The 15,853-nt window shown below is 42.8% G+C and overlaps 1 protein-coding gene across 7 annotated transcripts in view; it reads right to left on the reverse strand.

The window, feature by feature from the left end:
• Window positions 1-15,853, reverse strand: part of RUNX2 (RUNX family transcription factor 2) — a 175,402-nt gene that overhangs the window by 100,943 nt on the left and 58,606 nt on the right. For 5 of the 7 annotated variants that reach the window (XM_064145778.1, XM_064145776.1, XM_064145782.1 and 2 more), the window contains one exon: window positions 6,069-6,230. The exons of the other annotated variants lie outside the window; for them this stretch is intronic. In XM_064145778.1, the coding sequence (XP_064001848.1) occupies window positions 6,069-6,230 (162 nt within the window). The remainder of the gene's footprint in view (window positions 1-6,068; window positions 6,231-15,853) is intronic. 7 annotated transcript variants of the gene reach the window in all.

Raw genomic sequence — 15,853 nt, forward strand, 5'->3', positions numbered from 1 at the left:
TGAAAACGGCTTAAAGACATGCATTACAATATCAAAACATCTGAAAATCAGCCCACTTGTTTTACCACCTAAATATGGGTATAGGTGCCTAATTTGAGGCCACCCATGCTAGAAAAATTTGGCTGTTGTCCTTAAGGTAGGGATCATGCAACTCATCCTCTGGACAATTACTCCAATGAGAGATTCTGCCCAGTAGAGAGGCTGGTATTGAAACTCCACAGATGAGTGCCAAGCTGCTTAGATTCCCCGGTGGAAGCAAGTGAGCAGGAGACTAAAAATGGAAATTCTGTGGTAAACAAACTAAATAGAACCACTGAAAAATAATAAAAGATACAAGTTAAAAGTTTAGGGAGGGTAGCAAAATGAGTGGTTTGTTTCCAAAGCCCCCAGATCCTCTAGGTCCTTTGCTCTGCCTTAACTCGCTGTCACCTTGCATTGAAAACTAGCTAGGAGAAACTGAGACAGAGACAACCCTGAGCCTTTCAACTTCCATTTTAAAAAAAATAAAATAAAAAAAGACAGAGTGAAAATTGTTATAGTCACCAAGAAAAACATCACAGTGAAGTGAGCACACTACAAACAGAGCTAGCTTCTGGGGTTTGCCAAAAAGCCTGAGACAATATTGCTGAAGCATGAACTGCTCATTCATCTCAGGAGCTGCTAACACCAAGCCTGTCCCTGGCAATAACCAAGGGATTAACTATTTTTCCCAGAGCATGTAAAGGGGAAAAGAATTCTATTTTGGACACAGCATTAATGCCTTCTCTTATTAAGGGCTCTATCCTGAAATGTATTACCCACAATGGAGTTAGTTACTACTTAATGAAGTTAGCAGAAATTAGGGGCTGCAAGAATAGCTACCTCACATGATCACAGTTTTTGCTTAGTGGCTGTAAAGTTTTCTCTGCTCTTTAGAAGACAAACAACTTTTCTTTCTTAAAGTTAATATTTTTCAAAGATCAATTCTCTCCTGAGAGAGTTAGAAACCATTTAGAGTCAGAAAACCAAGATGACAATCAGTACAGGAACTCAAGAAAAAACAGCCCATTGCTGTGAGCAATTAATATTCAAATACTAAATCCAGAGGTTCAGCTGGAGCTGCTTCTATCATACATGGGCTTTTTATTTTAAGACTTGCAGGCTTGCAAGAATCAATTTTCAGTTGTGAATTCAACAGTATTATCACTGATTTGGGCATGGCTAGCATTAGCAGCGTTGCATTTGTACTTGTCATCCCTCAGTGAGCTGGGACAAGAATGTATCTTAAATTCAGTATCTAATTGTGGTCCAGGATGATCCAAAATGATGTGATGGCCTCTACAGAGCAAGACAAATTAATGGGAAAGTTTAGCTACTCTTGAATGATCAAACATCCAGGGTCTGGCTCTAAATCCAGCTGTGATGGTCTGGCCACAGCTGTAATACTAAATCCTTTTAACCTCCACAACAGGGTGGCTGCTTCCAAGCTGCCCACAGAAACAGGTTTGGGATTTCCAAACCACAGCTGGGACCTGTTTGCAACCATGCTGGCCAACCCTGTGCAAAACCAACCTCACTGACAGTTTAACAGTAATGGTATTTAACAGCCCAGGCCCTACAGTAAAGAGACTACTTTCTGGCCATTTAACTTCACATGGATGGATTTGTAAACTTCTTTTGTTTAGAGTCTGAACCCAGTGTGCTCCTCATCTGTCTTAGTATGTCCCTATTCAGTGCATATAAACCCATCAAAATCCACTCTGAACACTTCAGGGACTCCAGTGCATGGCACAGGAGAATCTGGGCATGAAGGCATGAGTCCAGCCTCCACAGATGACAAATCTCTGGAAAGACTATGAGTGCAGGGCTGGAAAAAATAGGTTTGGTGATTTGTCCTGCTCTTTAGATTCACATCATATAGGCATTTGTCAAACACACTTGCATAGGACAGGCTCTTCCACAGCCAGCATTAAATATGTCCATGTTACACTTGCAGGGCAGGTCCTCCAGCATGTTAAAAACTTGACCTCACAAGTTTCTCTCAAATATGAAGCAAACAGCAAGAGACTATATTTAGACAGAAGGGTGAGGAAGTCCAGGAAAACTGTAAGGGAAGAAGAAGCCTCTTCATCTCCCTTCTCTGTATTCTCAAGCTCAAAGCCTGCAGCAGCAGAGCAGGTAGAGGTCAGGGTGAGGCAGCCCATGGCAGCATTAAACGAGTATTGAAGTGCAGCAAGGCTGTCATAGGGATATGTTTATGGGACAGTTAAATAAGCTCTTAAGTTACCCCGACTATCTGATGAGACATGCCCGTACCTGAATTACTCACCTAGACTTGCTTTAGAGCCTGTGGAGACAAACAGGCTCTTCCAAGGCTCTGCCAGGGACCAGTAAAACTCATCTGCAGACTGGTCAAATCCTGTAAATGTCAGTTTGCCCCCATTGACTCAAAAGGAAGCTGACTGCAATTGTCTTATATATGTGTGTCTACTCTGGGGACAACTATACCCATCATCTGCTGCAGAGCAGTCCTCTTGTGACTGTAGGAACAACCCAACCTGTAGTCCCTGCTCTGAACCTTGGATGAGTTGAGGACCTGCTGGATCAGTCCCAAAGCTTTCTGTAAAATGGCTGTGATGTGCATTTATATGAATCATATACATTAATTACATAATAGACACTTATGTTCCCCATCCCACACACACTTTGGTTATACATAGGACACAAAGCCCAAGTGCACTGACTATGAATCATGCAATGAGACTATATCCTTCAGGCAAAACTCTCTCTCAACTGACCATGTTCTTATATTCCCATGGTTTCCACTAAGATATTATTTAATTAAGCATATTAATCTGCTAGGCCACCAACTTTCACCATCTTCTGGAGGAATCTGGAGACAGATATTTTAATAAAATATGAGGGAGAATCATGCCCTTTTTATGACTAAGTTTGTGCAATAAAGTAAGTCAATTGCATGGCCTGTGAGCTTATTTTTTTACTCAACCTTGATATGAAGAGGAGGCTTAGCCACCAGAGGGATCACTGGTTCAAAAGCTGCATGAGGGATGCCAGATAATCCCTTTTTTTGCTTTGCTTTGTAGCTGCTGCTGCTGGATACTGCCTGAATACGTGTGACACATGATTAATTAGCTGTGTGACGCTGTAAGTACAGCACTGATCCCCGGTCAGAGAATAAAAGATGAGTACCTGAATTTTGACAGCCACGGGCACTCATCTGCACGTGCCTGCAGCATGCATGCAAACATGTCAAGAAATCAGTCTAGACACTGACAAGACCAGTTCAGCCACATTATACCAGCTTGCCTAAGTAACTCCTCAGGGCTGCAGCCTGATGCCCTTTTCCCCTTTCCCATGGGATGGAGAACTGCATGAACTGCTCCAGCAGTTCCCTGTCACCTCCTGTCCTATAGCCCAAAATGTCCTCTTGATGCTCAGCCTAATCTGGGATTGACACACAGGTGTCCTCCTCATGAAGCAACATAACAATACCAGGACAGGGAGGAACACCAATGTTCTGGCTATGGAATGGATGTCTTTCTGGTCATGGTTGTACCACCATAAATAACTCCTGAGGGCGGCCACTGACAATACAACCAGTAACCAGCCCTTAGAAGGGCAAATTACTTTATTAGATGGTGTATTTTCAACACTTGGGTGACCACAATTCAAGCAGTTATCAGAGCCATGGTGGCTCGTGGAAGGCCTGGGTGATGTGAATTTGTGGCAGGTAGGAAGTTCTGTGCCTGTAGGTGTGACATCCAAGGCCTAAGGGGGAAGCTTTACCCATTTTTCCTCCTGCATGACGTTAAGTAACAGGCAGTAAATATGGCATTCATTAACATTACCTTGTATACTTTTAACAGCCTTGATAATCAGATTTCTGCCACTGTATGGAAAGCAAAGTTTGATTTTATTCAAGATCTTGTAAAACTCTAATCTCTCCCTCATGCACTGGAAGTGCCTGAAGTCTTCTAACATTTTTAGTGTTTCTCAGCAGACCTTTATTTCCCCCATCAAAGCTCTGTTCTGCTCTGAAAGATGTACTAAGTAATGGAGAGTCATGTTTCTCTCTGTGCAAGCAATACACCGACTGCTGTAAGGAGCAGTTTTAGACTTGCATTTCTCTCACTACTTTACACATAAAAGGGGTTGGCTCTCTCTCCCTGTGACACTGCTAGGTTGAAATCCTTGAAAAGAACTGCAAGTTTTGCTTCTGGAACTACAGCGTGCCTCTTGCAGCCTCAGCATCAGTACTTGTCCTCCATCCAGGAACACCAATCTGTATTTCTCAATGTCAGCAAACACTGCAGACAACCTCTGCTACTTGTAGAAGATCAAAGTCCCACTTTTCAATCTTGAATCTAACTGGAAGCAAGATCCCCACACTGGTAAAAGGTAAAAGCACTGCGAGGGCGTCTGTCAAACTCCAACAGGTAAAGGGCAAGAAACATGAAGGCAACTGGCTGCAGAGTACAGCAGAAAAGTTCAGTCCACAGCCACACAACATACACAGCCAACTGTTTTAGTCATTCTGCCTGTGCCCACATGCCAGGCACTCACGTCTGAATACACACAGACAAGCAAGGGCTGCAGGGCAAGTATGCGGCAGTACAGCTGCTGAGGTCCCAGTCGAGCCTCTCCTGGAGGTATTGCTGGGGGCACAGTTGCAAAAATAACCCATTCAACAACACAGACCGTCAGGAGACTCTGACTCAAAGGGAACCTGTTTGGGGCCAATCAAAGCATTTCCTCAGCATCAAGCCAGTCAAGCTTTTTGAACCAAGTCAGCACATCGCACACAGAGCCCGCAGGAACCTGCTCCTCCAGCCCTCAGCCCACATAGAGATATCTGGCATCTCTGAGGAGGCATAGCGTGCTAGGACCGCAGAGGCTTTTGCAGCTGTTTGAGACAAAAAAACCCTTCCCTCCTCCAAGATGAAAGAAATCAAAGAATCTACATTGATCAAATCCTACACATCTGTTGGCTGAAGTTCAGCTTGTCAGTGATGCAGCTCAGTGGAGGTGATCTGCATTTCCAGCACTATGAGCTTGGTGGAAGAGCAAAATACAACAGCAAGAAATTCACCTGGCTGCGAGTCAAACAGGTGTATGGCAGCAGCATCCAAGATTATTATAATATCTTGCAAACATGCAAAAAAGAGATGTAATAAGACTGATTCTTTCATTTTCATTAATGAATCATAAAAGCTTTCTTTATATTACACATGCTTTTTTGGCATATGCTGCTAATATTTCCACACTTGCAAGGTTGGAGTTTTTATACTGAGCCTCCCTTCCCTAAGGTTCCTCCTTTTTGGCAAGATATACAAGGTGACTGTGTGCCACGACAGGCTCCATCTCACCCTGGGGGGAATCAAGATTACTCCACACAGATGGTTTTATCACTGAGACCATTAGATATGAACTGCACGGTATGCAAATGTGCATTTGTTTGATTTTGAAAGTCCCTGTTTCTCACTACTGTCTTGTCTATGCTCCTAAAATCTGTTTCCTCTCTCCTGCATCATTCCAAAACATAAGTTGTCCAATCTTTACCCTCAAGTGACTCAGCGAGTTTCTGACAGGCATCTTAAGTACACATTAACTAAGGAAACAGTTTTTTTTGAACTACTGGATTGAAATACATAAGAACCTCAACTACTGAAGAAATAAAGGCATCTATCTGTCAGGATGCCTAATGCTACACACACTGCAAAAGTAAAGCACCAAAAAATGGAGACTATCACAATTACTTTGAAATATGCAAGTAAACATTCTCTTACAAGAGGAAAAGAAAAAAGAGAGAGAATTTGTTCACAGACTCAGATTCACATTTTTTAAACAATCTGATGTGACCTAGAGACATCCAAATGATACATGCTCAGAGCAACACAGCAGCCTTTCCACTTGGGAAAAAAAAGGGACTTAGACAGCCTGCCCACCATGCAGTAACCTTGTTATCATCGACTGAGTTTGCTCTTATTAAGGTTCGTCTGAGGCCTCAGAGGTCTCTGCCAGTCCTGCTCCTATCTGTGTAACTGTTTTAGGCAAAACACAGTCTTTACCTGAGAGGCGTCTGGGCACATCAGTAATGGCTGGAAGTCCTGTACCTCGAGTGGAGGACAGGGGAGTTGTGGAGTGAATGGACGGTGAAGTCATCTGGCTCAAGTAGGATGGGTAAGACTGGTCATAGGACCATGGTGGGGATGACTGCGCCTGTCTAGGATCTAGGAAAAAAACAAACAAAGAGGAGAACATTTTTTTTTTTTAAAGAGAAGAAAAACTTTAGGGCATCAACAGACTAATTGAAAGAGGTGGAATTACTGAGCGTATACCCATCAGTGCTATCCAGAATGAGAACTTCATGAAACACAACCTGCCCCTCTAAAACTCAACTGTTTTCAGCCTTGCTCTGCTTTTCCCTTTCCATAACTTTTTTATTTGGGGGAAATGAACAGAGCAGTGAGCAGTGTTAAAAGATCTAGTAGCTGTGAGATACAAATTCCTGGTGTCTCTCTAAGTTTATTATAACAAGACTCACTAGTTCTTGAGAATTCAGACAGATAAACAGACAGCAAGTACTAAGACCAAGATCTGAGTTTAGGAACTGGACTTCAGAGGTGGGGAGACTCCAGACAGTTCACCTGTCAAGTTGTTATCCTGTTTGAACGTTACACAGTACTGTTTTCAGCTCTAGAAATACTAACCAAGAAGGAAAACGTCATTAATAGGATAGAACAGAATAGAATAGAACAGAGTAGAATCAACCAGGTTGGAAGAGACCTCCAAGATCATCCAGGCCAACCTAGCACCCAGCCCTAGCCAGTCAACTAGACCATGGCACTAAGTGCCTCAGCCAGGCTTTGCTTGAACACCTCCAGGGACAGTGACTCCACCACCTCCCTGGGCAGCCCATTCCAATGCCAATCACTCTCTCTGCTAACAACTTCCTCCTAACATCCAGCCTAGACTTCCCCAGCACAACTTGAGACTGTGTCCCCTTGTTCTGTTGCTAGTTGCCCGGAAGAAGAGACCAACCCCCACCTGGCTACAATGTCCCTTCAGGTAGTTGTAGACAGCAATGAGGTCCCCCCTGAGCCTCCTCTTCTCCAGGCTAAACACCCCCAGCTCCCTCAGCCTCTCCTCATAGGGTTTGTGTTCCAGGCCCCTCACCAGCTTTGTCACCCTTCTCTGGACACCTTCCAGCACCTCAACATCTCTCTTGAATTGAGGGGCCCAGAACTGGACACAGCACTCAAGGTGTGGCCTGACCAGTGTTGAGTACAGAGGCAGAATAACCTCCCTTGTCCTACCGGCCACACTGTTCCTGATCCAGGCCAGGATGCCATTGGCTCTCTTGGCCACCTGGGCACACTGCTGCCTCATCTTCAGCCTACTATCTACCAGTACCCCCAGGTCCCTTTCTTCCTGGCTGCTCTCAGCCACTCTGTCCCCAGCCTGTAGCGCTTATCAGTATCCATCAAAACACGTCATGTTTGGATATGGGCCCAACTACCTAGAGTCACCTCAATTACAATATGAAATGAAATGGTTTGGGACAGCTATTGAAAGGTAATGATGCCTTTTGATGGACTTTCTACATCTCACTATAGAGGAAATGATTCTGAGGATAAATACAGTTTACTTTTTGCTAAAGCACTGCTGGATTGCCCTAAGTGAGAGAAAAGGAAACCTAGTTTCACTTCCTGGTGGCTGGATTTGCTCACAGTTAACATCCAGTGATGAAGATACTACTGAATGCCTCGTAAATTATTATTTCTTGCCATGGATAAAAAGAAAGCACTTCAAACTTCCAAGCTTGCTTTGGGCTCTGCACAATAAGCAGAATATTCTTTGCACTGCTTCAGAAATTGTAGAACATCCCTCCAAATTTTCCACAGCATTCTCGGTGAAGCACATCAGGTCTATTCTATTAGAGGACCTTCTGCATCAGAGCACTGTGGTAAAGCTCTGCTCTGTAGACAGTAATATGATAGCCACATGGCATAAGCAAAGGCACTTCTTCAGGAAATTCAGCTTTCTTTCTTTTTAAAAGCCCTTTCCCTGCTCTTCCACACAATAAAAACTTGCAGTTTCTGCTACTCCTTGTTTGTTTTCTTCTCTTCAGACATGATTTGTTTGAAGAGATGTCTGGAAAGCAGATATTTCCTTGAAGCAAAATAACTATATGGATATATATATATATATATATACATAAACCCACCCCCCACATTTCCAATTTAATTTTAAGAGGATTTTCCTGGAGTTTGTCATTTATATTAGAGCTGAGTAATATAAATGGTTAATATAAACTCCTGAGAAATCCGAAGGACACTTGATCATTAAATGTAATGAACTTCTTTGTTTTAACAATTTCAAGGCTAGAGCTGTACAGATTGGCACAGGTTCAAATCTGACTGACTGTTCGTTGTTACATCTGATATCGACACATTTCTCTGCCTCATTCTACTACTATAATTCACCATGCAGTCAATGGTAAATGATCTTCAACTGGGAATGGAAAGTCTAGGTTTGCTGGGAAAACAATCTTAAAATTAATGATGTGTCAGGAGCACAATCTCAAATCCAAGCTCCTTCAAACTCCAAGAGCTTTACAATCTCTGCTTCCGAACCTAAAACAGAGTCCCTTAAAGTTTTGAGTTTAGGTCAGTTCAAATACTGAAAGGAAGTTATATAGCAAGTAGAGACTGAAAAAAACTCTGAATCACAGCAGAGGATGTTTTTACAGGAATGTGGTCCAAGATGGTGACAAGGTCAGGAAAGGAGTTGCCTTCTGGTGGCTTATGCCATTTCTGGTAGTGCACTGCTTATAGCAAGAGAAGAACTTGAGAATCTAGCACCCTCAATACTTTGAACCCCCATGCTAGACTTGATTTTACACCTAACATCCTTAATCCAGCAGCTGTGAATGTATGGACACAAGAAGGATGAATGGCTAAAGTGGACTTTCAAAGTACTACCTCACACTGCTCTGTCAGAGGCAGAATATGGGGCTGGATGGACCATCATATGGAGTCACACAGACCATCAGTTAACCCAAATCCATTACCATATACTCCTACAACACCTAGCTTAAACTTGCACACAGCTTCTATCACTTGTTCCAACCTCAGAGATGAAATATCACATTAATTTTTTAGATACATGTATCTTATTTCAGATCTCCACGAGGCCAACAATCTGAGACTATAAACTGCAAAGTAGTTCAGAGAAAAAGAGAATGGACTACGAATAAAGACACTGTGCAGTGATTTAACTGCTTCTGGTCCCACTGAACTTAGGTAACTCCATTTTACACAGTTCCTAGCTAAATTTAAGGACAATGATGATATATAGCATGTTTAATTGATCATTTCCTTAAGGCACAGGCACTACCTGAGAACTTCACTCACAAAATGAGGTGCTTATGTTGGCTGGAAGATGTCAACCTAACATTGCCCTGCCTCACTCAGGTGCAAACTTCAGCCCCTCTGAAATTAGAGTGCCAGCAGCTCAGCTCCATGTAACTGAGATTATGTCTTCTCAGGGAATAGGAAATAAGAAAGAGGAAAGCCCTCGACTAAACCGAACAACAGATGATGCATCAGAGCTCAGTGACTGAGGATAGATCAGATCACAATACTCCAGGCTGGAGGATGACTGTGATTTCTTCACACCAAGACATGGCTGAGATCGTGGTCGAGGTAGGGTGGGGAATTTTGCCCTAAGGCTCACTGGCTTGGAAAGTTATCTTTGGATCATTAAGAAACCATAAACTGAAGATCAAAGTTTCCCCAGATTCTAGAGTAAATACTCTAAAACCAGCCTCTTGACTGATAGTGGTCAAGGTTTATCCAGAAGAGAGGAGAAATCTTAAATCCCTGAAGCAGAGCAAGTGTGAATTCCTTCTTAAAGGAATCCCTCCAAAATAAGGGAAAACACAAATAGAAAAATACAGAAAACTTGAGATAAAGACTCCACATTCCACCAGGGCAACGGCGGGGAAGGACTAGCAGAGCATCTGACAGTAGCAAAGGAGGCAGAAGGCCATTCTGAGTTGGCATTTGCACTTTAAAATTGTGGAGTGATTACTAAGAGCAGTCCTCCTTTTGTAAACACTTCTGTCACGCTGCGTGGGTGTGAAGAACAGCGTGGCTTTCAGTGTATTCACTCACAACAGGGCATGCCATGTGTATGCTAAGAAAGCCTGGGCACAGCTTGGTTGAAACAAGTCAGCGGGGCGAGGTCTAAACGAAACGCACCAACAGCTCTGTTGTGTTTGCACTTCCAGGTAAACCTTGCTGAAGCAGGATGCACTGAGTATTGCAAACGATTTTGTGTCTAGGTTTTACTTCCACATTTATAGCCAGTGAGAGATCTATGTGGTTCCTGACCCTTTTGGTCTGTGATTGATTGTATCAAGGGACAATCAAGTTGTGCCAGGGTAGGTCTAGGCTGGATGCTAGGAGGAAGTTGTTGTCAGAGAGAGTGATTGGCATTGGAATGGGCTGCCCAGGGAGGTGGTGGAGGCACCGTCCTGGAGGTGTTCAAGAAAAGCCTGGATGAGGAAGTTAGTGCCATGGTCTAGTTGACTGTCTAGGGCTGGGTGCTAGGTTGGCCTGGATGATCTTGGAGGTCTCTTCCAACCTGGTTGGTTCTATGATTCTATGATTCTAATGGACATTGGTGCTTAATGGACAATATGTGGTTTTAAGAATTAGCCTAAAATTGGATGCACTGTCTAAAACTGAAATAAAAAGGAGAAAAAGAAAAAAAGAGAGAGAAAAAAGGAGAAAAATAAAAATAAGAAAAGAAAAAATAAGAGAAAGGAAGTAAAGAAGAAAGCAAGAGAAAGGAAATGAAAGGAAGAAAGCAGGAGAAAGGAAATGAAAGAAAGAAAGAAAGAGGAAGGAAGCAAGGAAGGAAGGAAGGAGAGAAAAGAAGGAAGGAAGGAAGGAAGGAAGGAAGGAAGGAAGGAAGGAAGGAAGGAAGGAAGGAAGGAAGGACGGAGAAAGACTCTAGCAACTCTGTTCTCCCACCAAGACACTGGCTCTCCAGCAACATGTCTTTTCTTCCTTCAATGGAAATGTTCTGAAGTGTCAATAGAGAAGAAAAAAAAAACATAAATAGCCCCAAAGAATGAGTTTTTCCAGTGCTTTGGCACTGGACCATGAAGCACATAGATTTGCTACAGAAAATAAAATCAATTTCCCAAACATGATCAGAGCACAATCAGTGTCACAGCTCCTGAGCATAGAATCTATAACAACCACAACATCACACACTTTGCAAAACCACCTCCATTTAAATCCAGCCATCAGCTCCAGCACTGGCTGTTGATGATCTATTTCTGCTGCTGCCCATACTCAAAACCAAGCTGTCTGAAGATATCTTTGGTAAATACTTAAAGCAAATACCCTCACTTCTGATCTTAACAAAGCCAACATGACTTTCTGCATGAGTAACCCAACTATTGTTGCAACACCACCCCCCTCAGCCAACCAACAACAAAAACTCAACCTCCTTCTCTTCTCCTACTATTTCTTAGACATCTTTAAAAGCCCAGGGCTTGATCTGAATTGCCCAGTTCAATCAATAAAGTCAAATCCAGTGGTGTTACACCCCAATGTAAAGAAGCATAATTGAGACCAGATTTTGGCCTGAAGAACCTCTAAAACTATTTCTCCTCCCACTCCCCAGAAGAGTCACATTTCCAAAGGCAAAAAAAAACCAACCAAAAAACTGAACAAGTCATGCCAATAGGGCAACTAAATTGTAAAGGAGAGGGAAAATAAAGTTAAAAGAACACTTTAATAGGAGAGACACAAGCTTTACCAAATGGAGGCTCTCAGTGGCAACTCTCCAGTTGCCTGAAGGATTCAATCTATTTGCATAAAATACAGCAGACTGCAGCCACCCTTGTATACATGGCAGCAGAAATCTCAACTCTGCCATCTCATCTTCTGAGTCTTGTAGTTGTTATTATTGGGCCATTTCTAAATTATCTGTTCTAGGCAAGCCTGTACTTTGTATTGTCCTCTCAGACTGACATGCACCAGCTACAAAGTGGTGTGTGTTTCAGCATGATGAAGGTTCCAGGTGAAACACTGCCAGCCTTTAGCAGGGCACTTGCATAGTGCTGCTCTAGTCACAGTTTGAGTTTCTGCTTCAAACCTGGTCTCAGAAAACAGACACTGGTCTCTGAGGCAGATGCGGCACAGCTTCATATCCACAGCCCAAGACAACACAGTTTTCTGCTCCATCCCTGACTCTGCAAAAAGGCAGCATCCAGTCCATTGCTTGCAAGTCCTAAGAGAAGAATTAATGAGGGCCCAGCTGGTACCTTCTGCATCCTCTATCTGAGAGTCAAAGATGCTTTCTGCCCAAGGTTCTTCCCAGCAAACCGAAGTTTACACTGTCCAAGAAACCAGTCCTCGCCAGCTAGTGAAGAAGGTTACCTCACTAACCTCCAGGTAAGCCAGCTCCGAAGCCAGTAAACCTACTTCCTACAACCCTAAAATGTACAAGAAAGAAGCATAATGTCCCTGAAGTGCATGGCAGGGGGGAAGAGGAAAAGGAAGAGAAACCCAGAAATATCATGTGGTCTGCTTTTGAGCACTGTCGTTTCAGTGATGAAAGTCACAGGTTGCCTACAGATCAGATGGTGCCACAGTGGTGATGGAGCACGAAACCTCATTTAAGTACCACTCTGCAGTCCCCACAGCCCAGTTGCTGACTACATTTCTGCCACTACACCCAGGGCTCTTCTTGGACGAAAGCAGCTAGTTGTCACCAGTTGCACTGTGGAGAAGCAAGAGTTTTCCAGGCTTCACAGTGAAGCAGGGATGCAGCAGCTCAGCGTCTGAAGGGGAATGTAACTGGATACGTGAGTTGCACGAGCGTGGTGCGGGGAAGGGGAATGCGAATGTACCAGCATCCAAATGTTAACAGACAGAACTCCTGATTTACAGGCAGCGAGCACAGCTCAAATTGAATCTGCATTGCCTCAGCAAAGGCATCTGCTTATTGGACGATTTGTTTTTTAACGACCCTTCAGTGTTGCTTTGGCAGAATCCTACTTAAAATGCCATGTTGAATAAGGGCAACTCTGTGCCTCGCAGGGCCACAGCCTGGCGCTGGGCTAGGTTTGGGGCTGTGTGATTTGTTGAACTTCTACTCTGATACTTGAGAAAAATAAACACAACCTAGACAGAGAAAAGAAATATAAGAGTGCAGCCCAAAGTGCTGAGTTCTTTCAGGCTCAGGTGTGGGAGAGCCAGGCTTTAAATATTACTTCTGTTTAATGATGCAATAGCTCTGCAAGACCTCAAATGGAACGAAACAGTAACAAGTTTATGTGCTTACTAGCAACAATATGGATTTTGTCACAGGAAACCAGTATTTACTGTTAAAGTTATTAGGAATTAATTATGTTCCCTATATTACAAGGTAAAAATATTAAGAAACAAAGGTATTTCTAAAGGAATGCTTGGTTAATTCTAATGGAAAGAAACAAGAAACACCCTTGTTTTTCAGACAAGGGTCCATTTTCCTTTTAATACATACTCAAGCCATACCAGGCCAGTGACTCTGTTAAGAAGCCAGTGGTAATTCACACTGAGTATTACACTACAGCAAGGAAACTGGTGGAGACAGACAGCCCAAATAGCTTACTCCCTACTACTACACCAATTAGGTGGACACTAAGCAATTTCCCACAGTTACCTAACACTGATCAAAGAGGTGCCTCAATTTGGCATTAGCTTTGTGTGGCTACAACAATCCATTCACCCTAGAAGAACTCAGAGAGATTGTCTGCAAAAAAACATCCCAGCACTTTGGTGGAATGTCAAAGCAAACAGAGTTTTGCAGATTACAAGAGTACCAAAAAGCCTTGCTGGAAAAGCCAACACAATTCATAGTGCTGGCACCAATGTAACATGCTCATGCTATTCACCTTATTATATGGGAGGGCTACCAGAAAGCTAAGGAGTAGCCTCTGAGGGATGGATGTTTGACTTTTCTAAACTGAGGAGACAAGGGTGGGGAACAACATGGCAAACACTATAATCAGACCACTTATGTACTATAAATTTTAATAAGGAGTCAAGTCCTTACTGTTTTCAGGGAAATGAGAGCAAGTTGAGATTCTAAAGTATGCCATGACCATGAGGGTGTCCAGCAAGAAAAGCACATGATCTGCAGTAGATGGGAAAGTCAGCCTGCCTTCCTTGGTTCAGCTCTACCATCACCACATCTTCCCTCTCCCAATGAAGTCCCAGCTGGTACTCTGAACTGATGACTCCTAAATTTGCAGAAAAGACAGCAAATGCCACACAGCTTTGTTTCTAGCCAGGCTTATTTAAAGCTCATCTGAAGTTTTCACCTCCCGGATCTGTAAATGCTGCTGCTTATTCATAATGAGGCAGAGAAATACTCTATTAATCAAACCCAGAACAACATTTTCTACAGGAGGCATTCATGTGAATGAAAGCAGCATATGAGGTTACACTTAGCTAGGAAGAAAATTACAAGGGGATCTCAGTTCTTGTGCTTCAGGGCATAAGCTGATCACCAGATGGGGTCGAGAAGAATTTCACCCTCCTTCTCTCCTAGATATAGTGTTGCACAATAGGTAAACTATGGAGGCACAAGGAAGAAGGGAAAAAGCTGATTATAGCCTCAGATTTTCTCCTTGCTTTCTTAGGAACTATGTTCCCAAACACCACCAGATATGAAACAGTAGGTTAGAAAATATGTTAGGCCAGAAAACACGTTAGGCAGTTCTTACCCGGAAAATGATACGCACAGGAGCCCTGACTTCACGTGTCCACACAAAAAACCTGTTCTGGGAATCTGGTGGGCAAGCAGGTACCTTGTAATGGGCACTAGCAATATTTTCCAATACATTATAAATACTTCATATGAGTTAAAACTAGACTTCTACACCTGAGAGAACTTTGTCACAACGGGAATTATTTGTTTTTCTTATTTCAGTTCTCTGAATGCTTTGGGTTCAAATTAACCCACTTACTTCTCTTTCTTATTGCAAATTAATAAAGCAGTTGAACTTAACAAGGAAGAAAAAGAAAGAGGAAGAAAGCCACAACACTCTGTTAAAACCACTAAGTTTCAGCTGGTATCATGTCAAAACCACTTGAAACGTGAAACCAGAAATCTTCCTAGGTTGACTCAAAGACTATGTCTCTACTAGGAGTGCTTTATGAGTAAGGGAATACTGACATACAACATTAGCTCCTTGTGTAGATGCAGTTGTAGCAGCAAAACTGAGCTTGGAACCAGCCTAGCAAACTGAGCCAAGGGCTTTGTTGACAGACTTGCATCTAGGTGAAGTTCTCCAACAGTTCTAGCAAGTGAACTGGTTAGGGTGACATCTCTTCACATCGTGGAGAGACACAAATATGTCTGATTAAATTCTGAGCACAGAAATAGCCAAAATTAGGTGGAGGTTGTTTTAAAATTCTTTAAAAAAAAATTAACCAGCTCTTAATTTAGAAAAATACCAGAATTGGCTTAATTTGTACTCTTCAGTCTCATGGCAAGCTTCTGGCACAGCCACAGTTAAACATCTTATTTCAGTCTTATCATCTGGGACACATGGTACTTTATGATTTCTCTCAGCACAATGAAATCTGTCTCTCAGCATGCAATCATAAATGTTGCATACAAGCCTCACGAACAACCTTTGGAGATTTCTTCATAACTCAGTCCATTTACTGTAACAGCGGTCAGCACTGGTGCTGGAAGGAATCTGCCATGTGAAAAGACTATATAATTATTCTGAAGAAAGACCATTAAATGCTGACCACTTCCCCCAGCACAAGTGCAA

Source organism: Pogoniulus pusillus, chromosome 7 (assembly GCF_015220805.1).
Source record: "Pogoniulus pusillus isolate bPogPus1 chromosome 7, bPogPus1.pri, whole genome shotgun sequence".
NCBI classification, from domain to species: Eukaryota; Metazoa; Chordata; class Aves; order Piciformes; family Lybiidae; genus Pogoniulus; species Pogoniulus pusillus.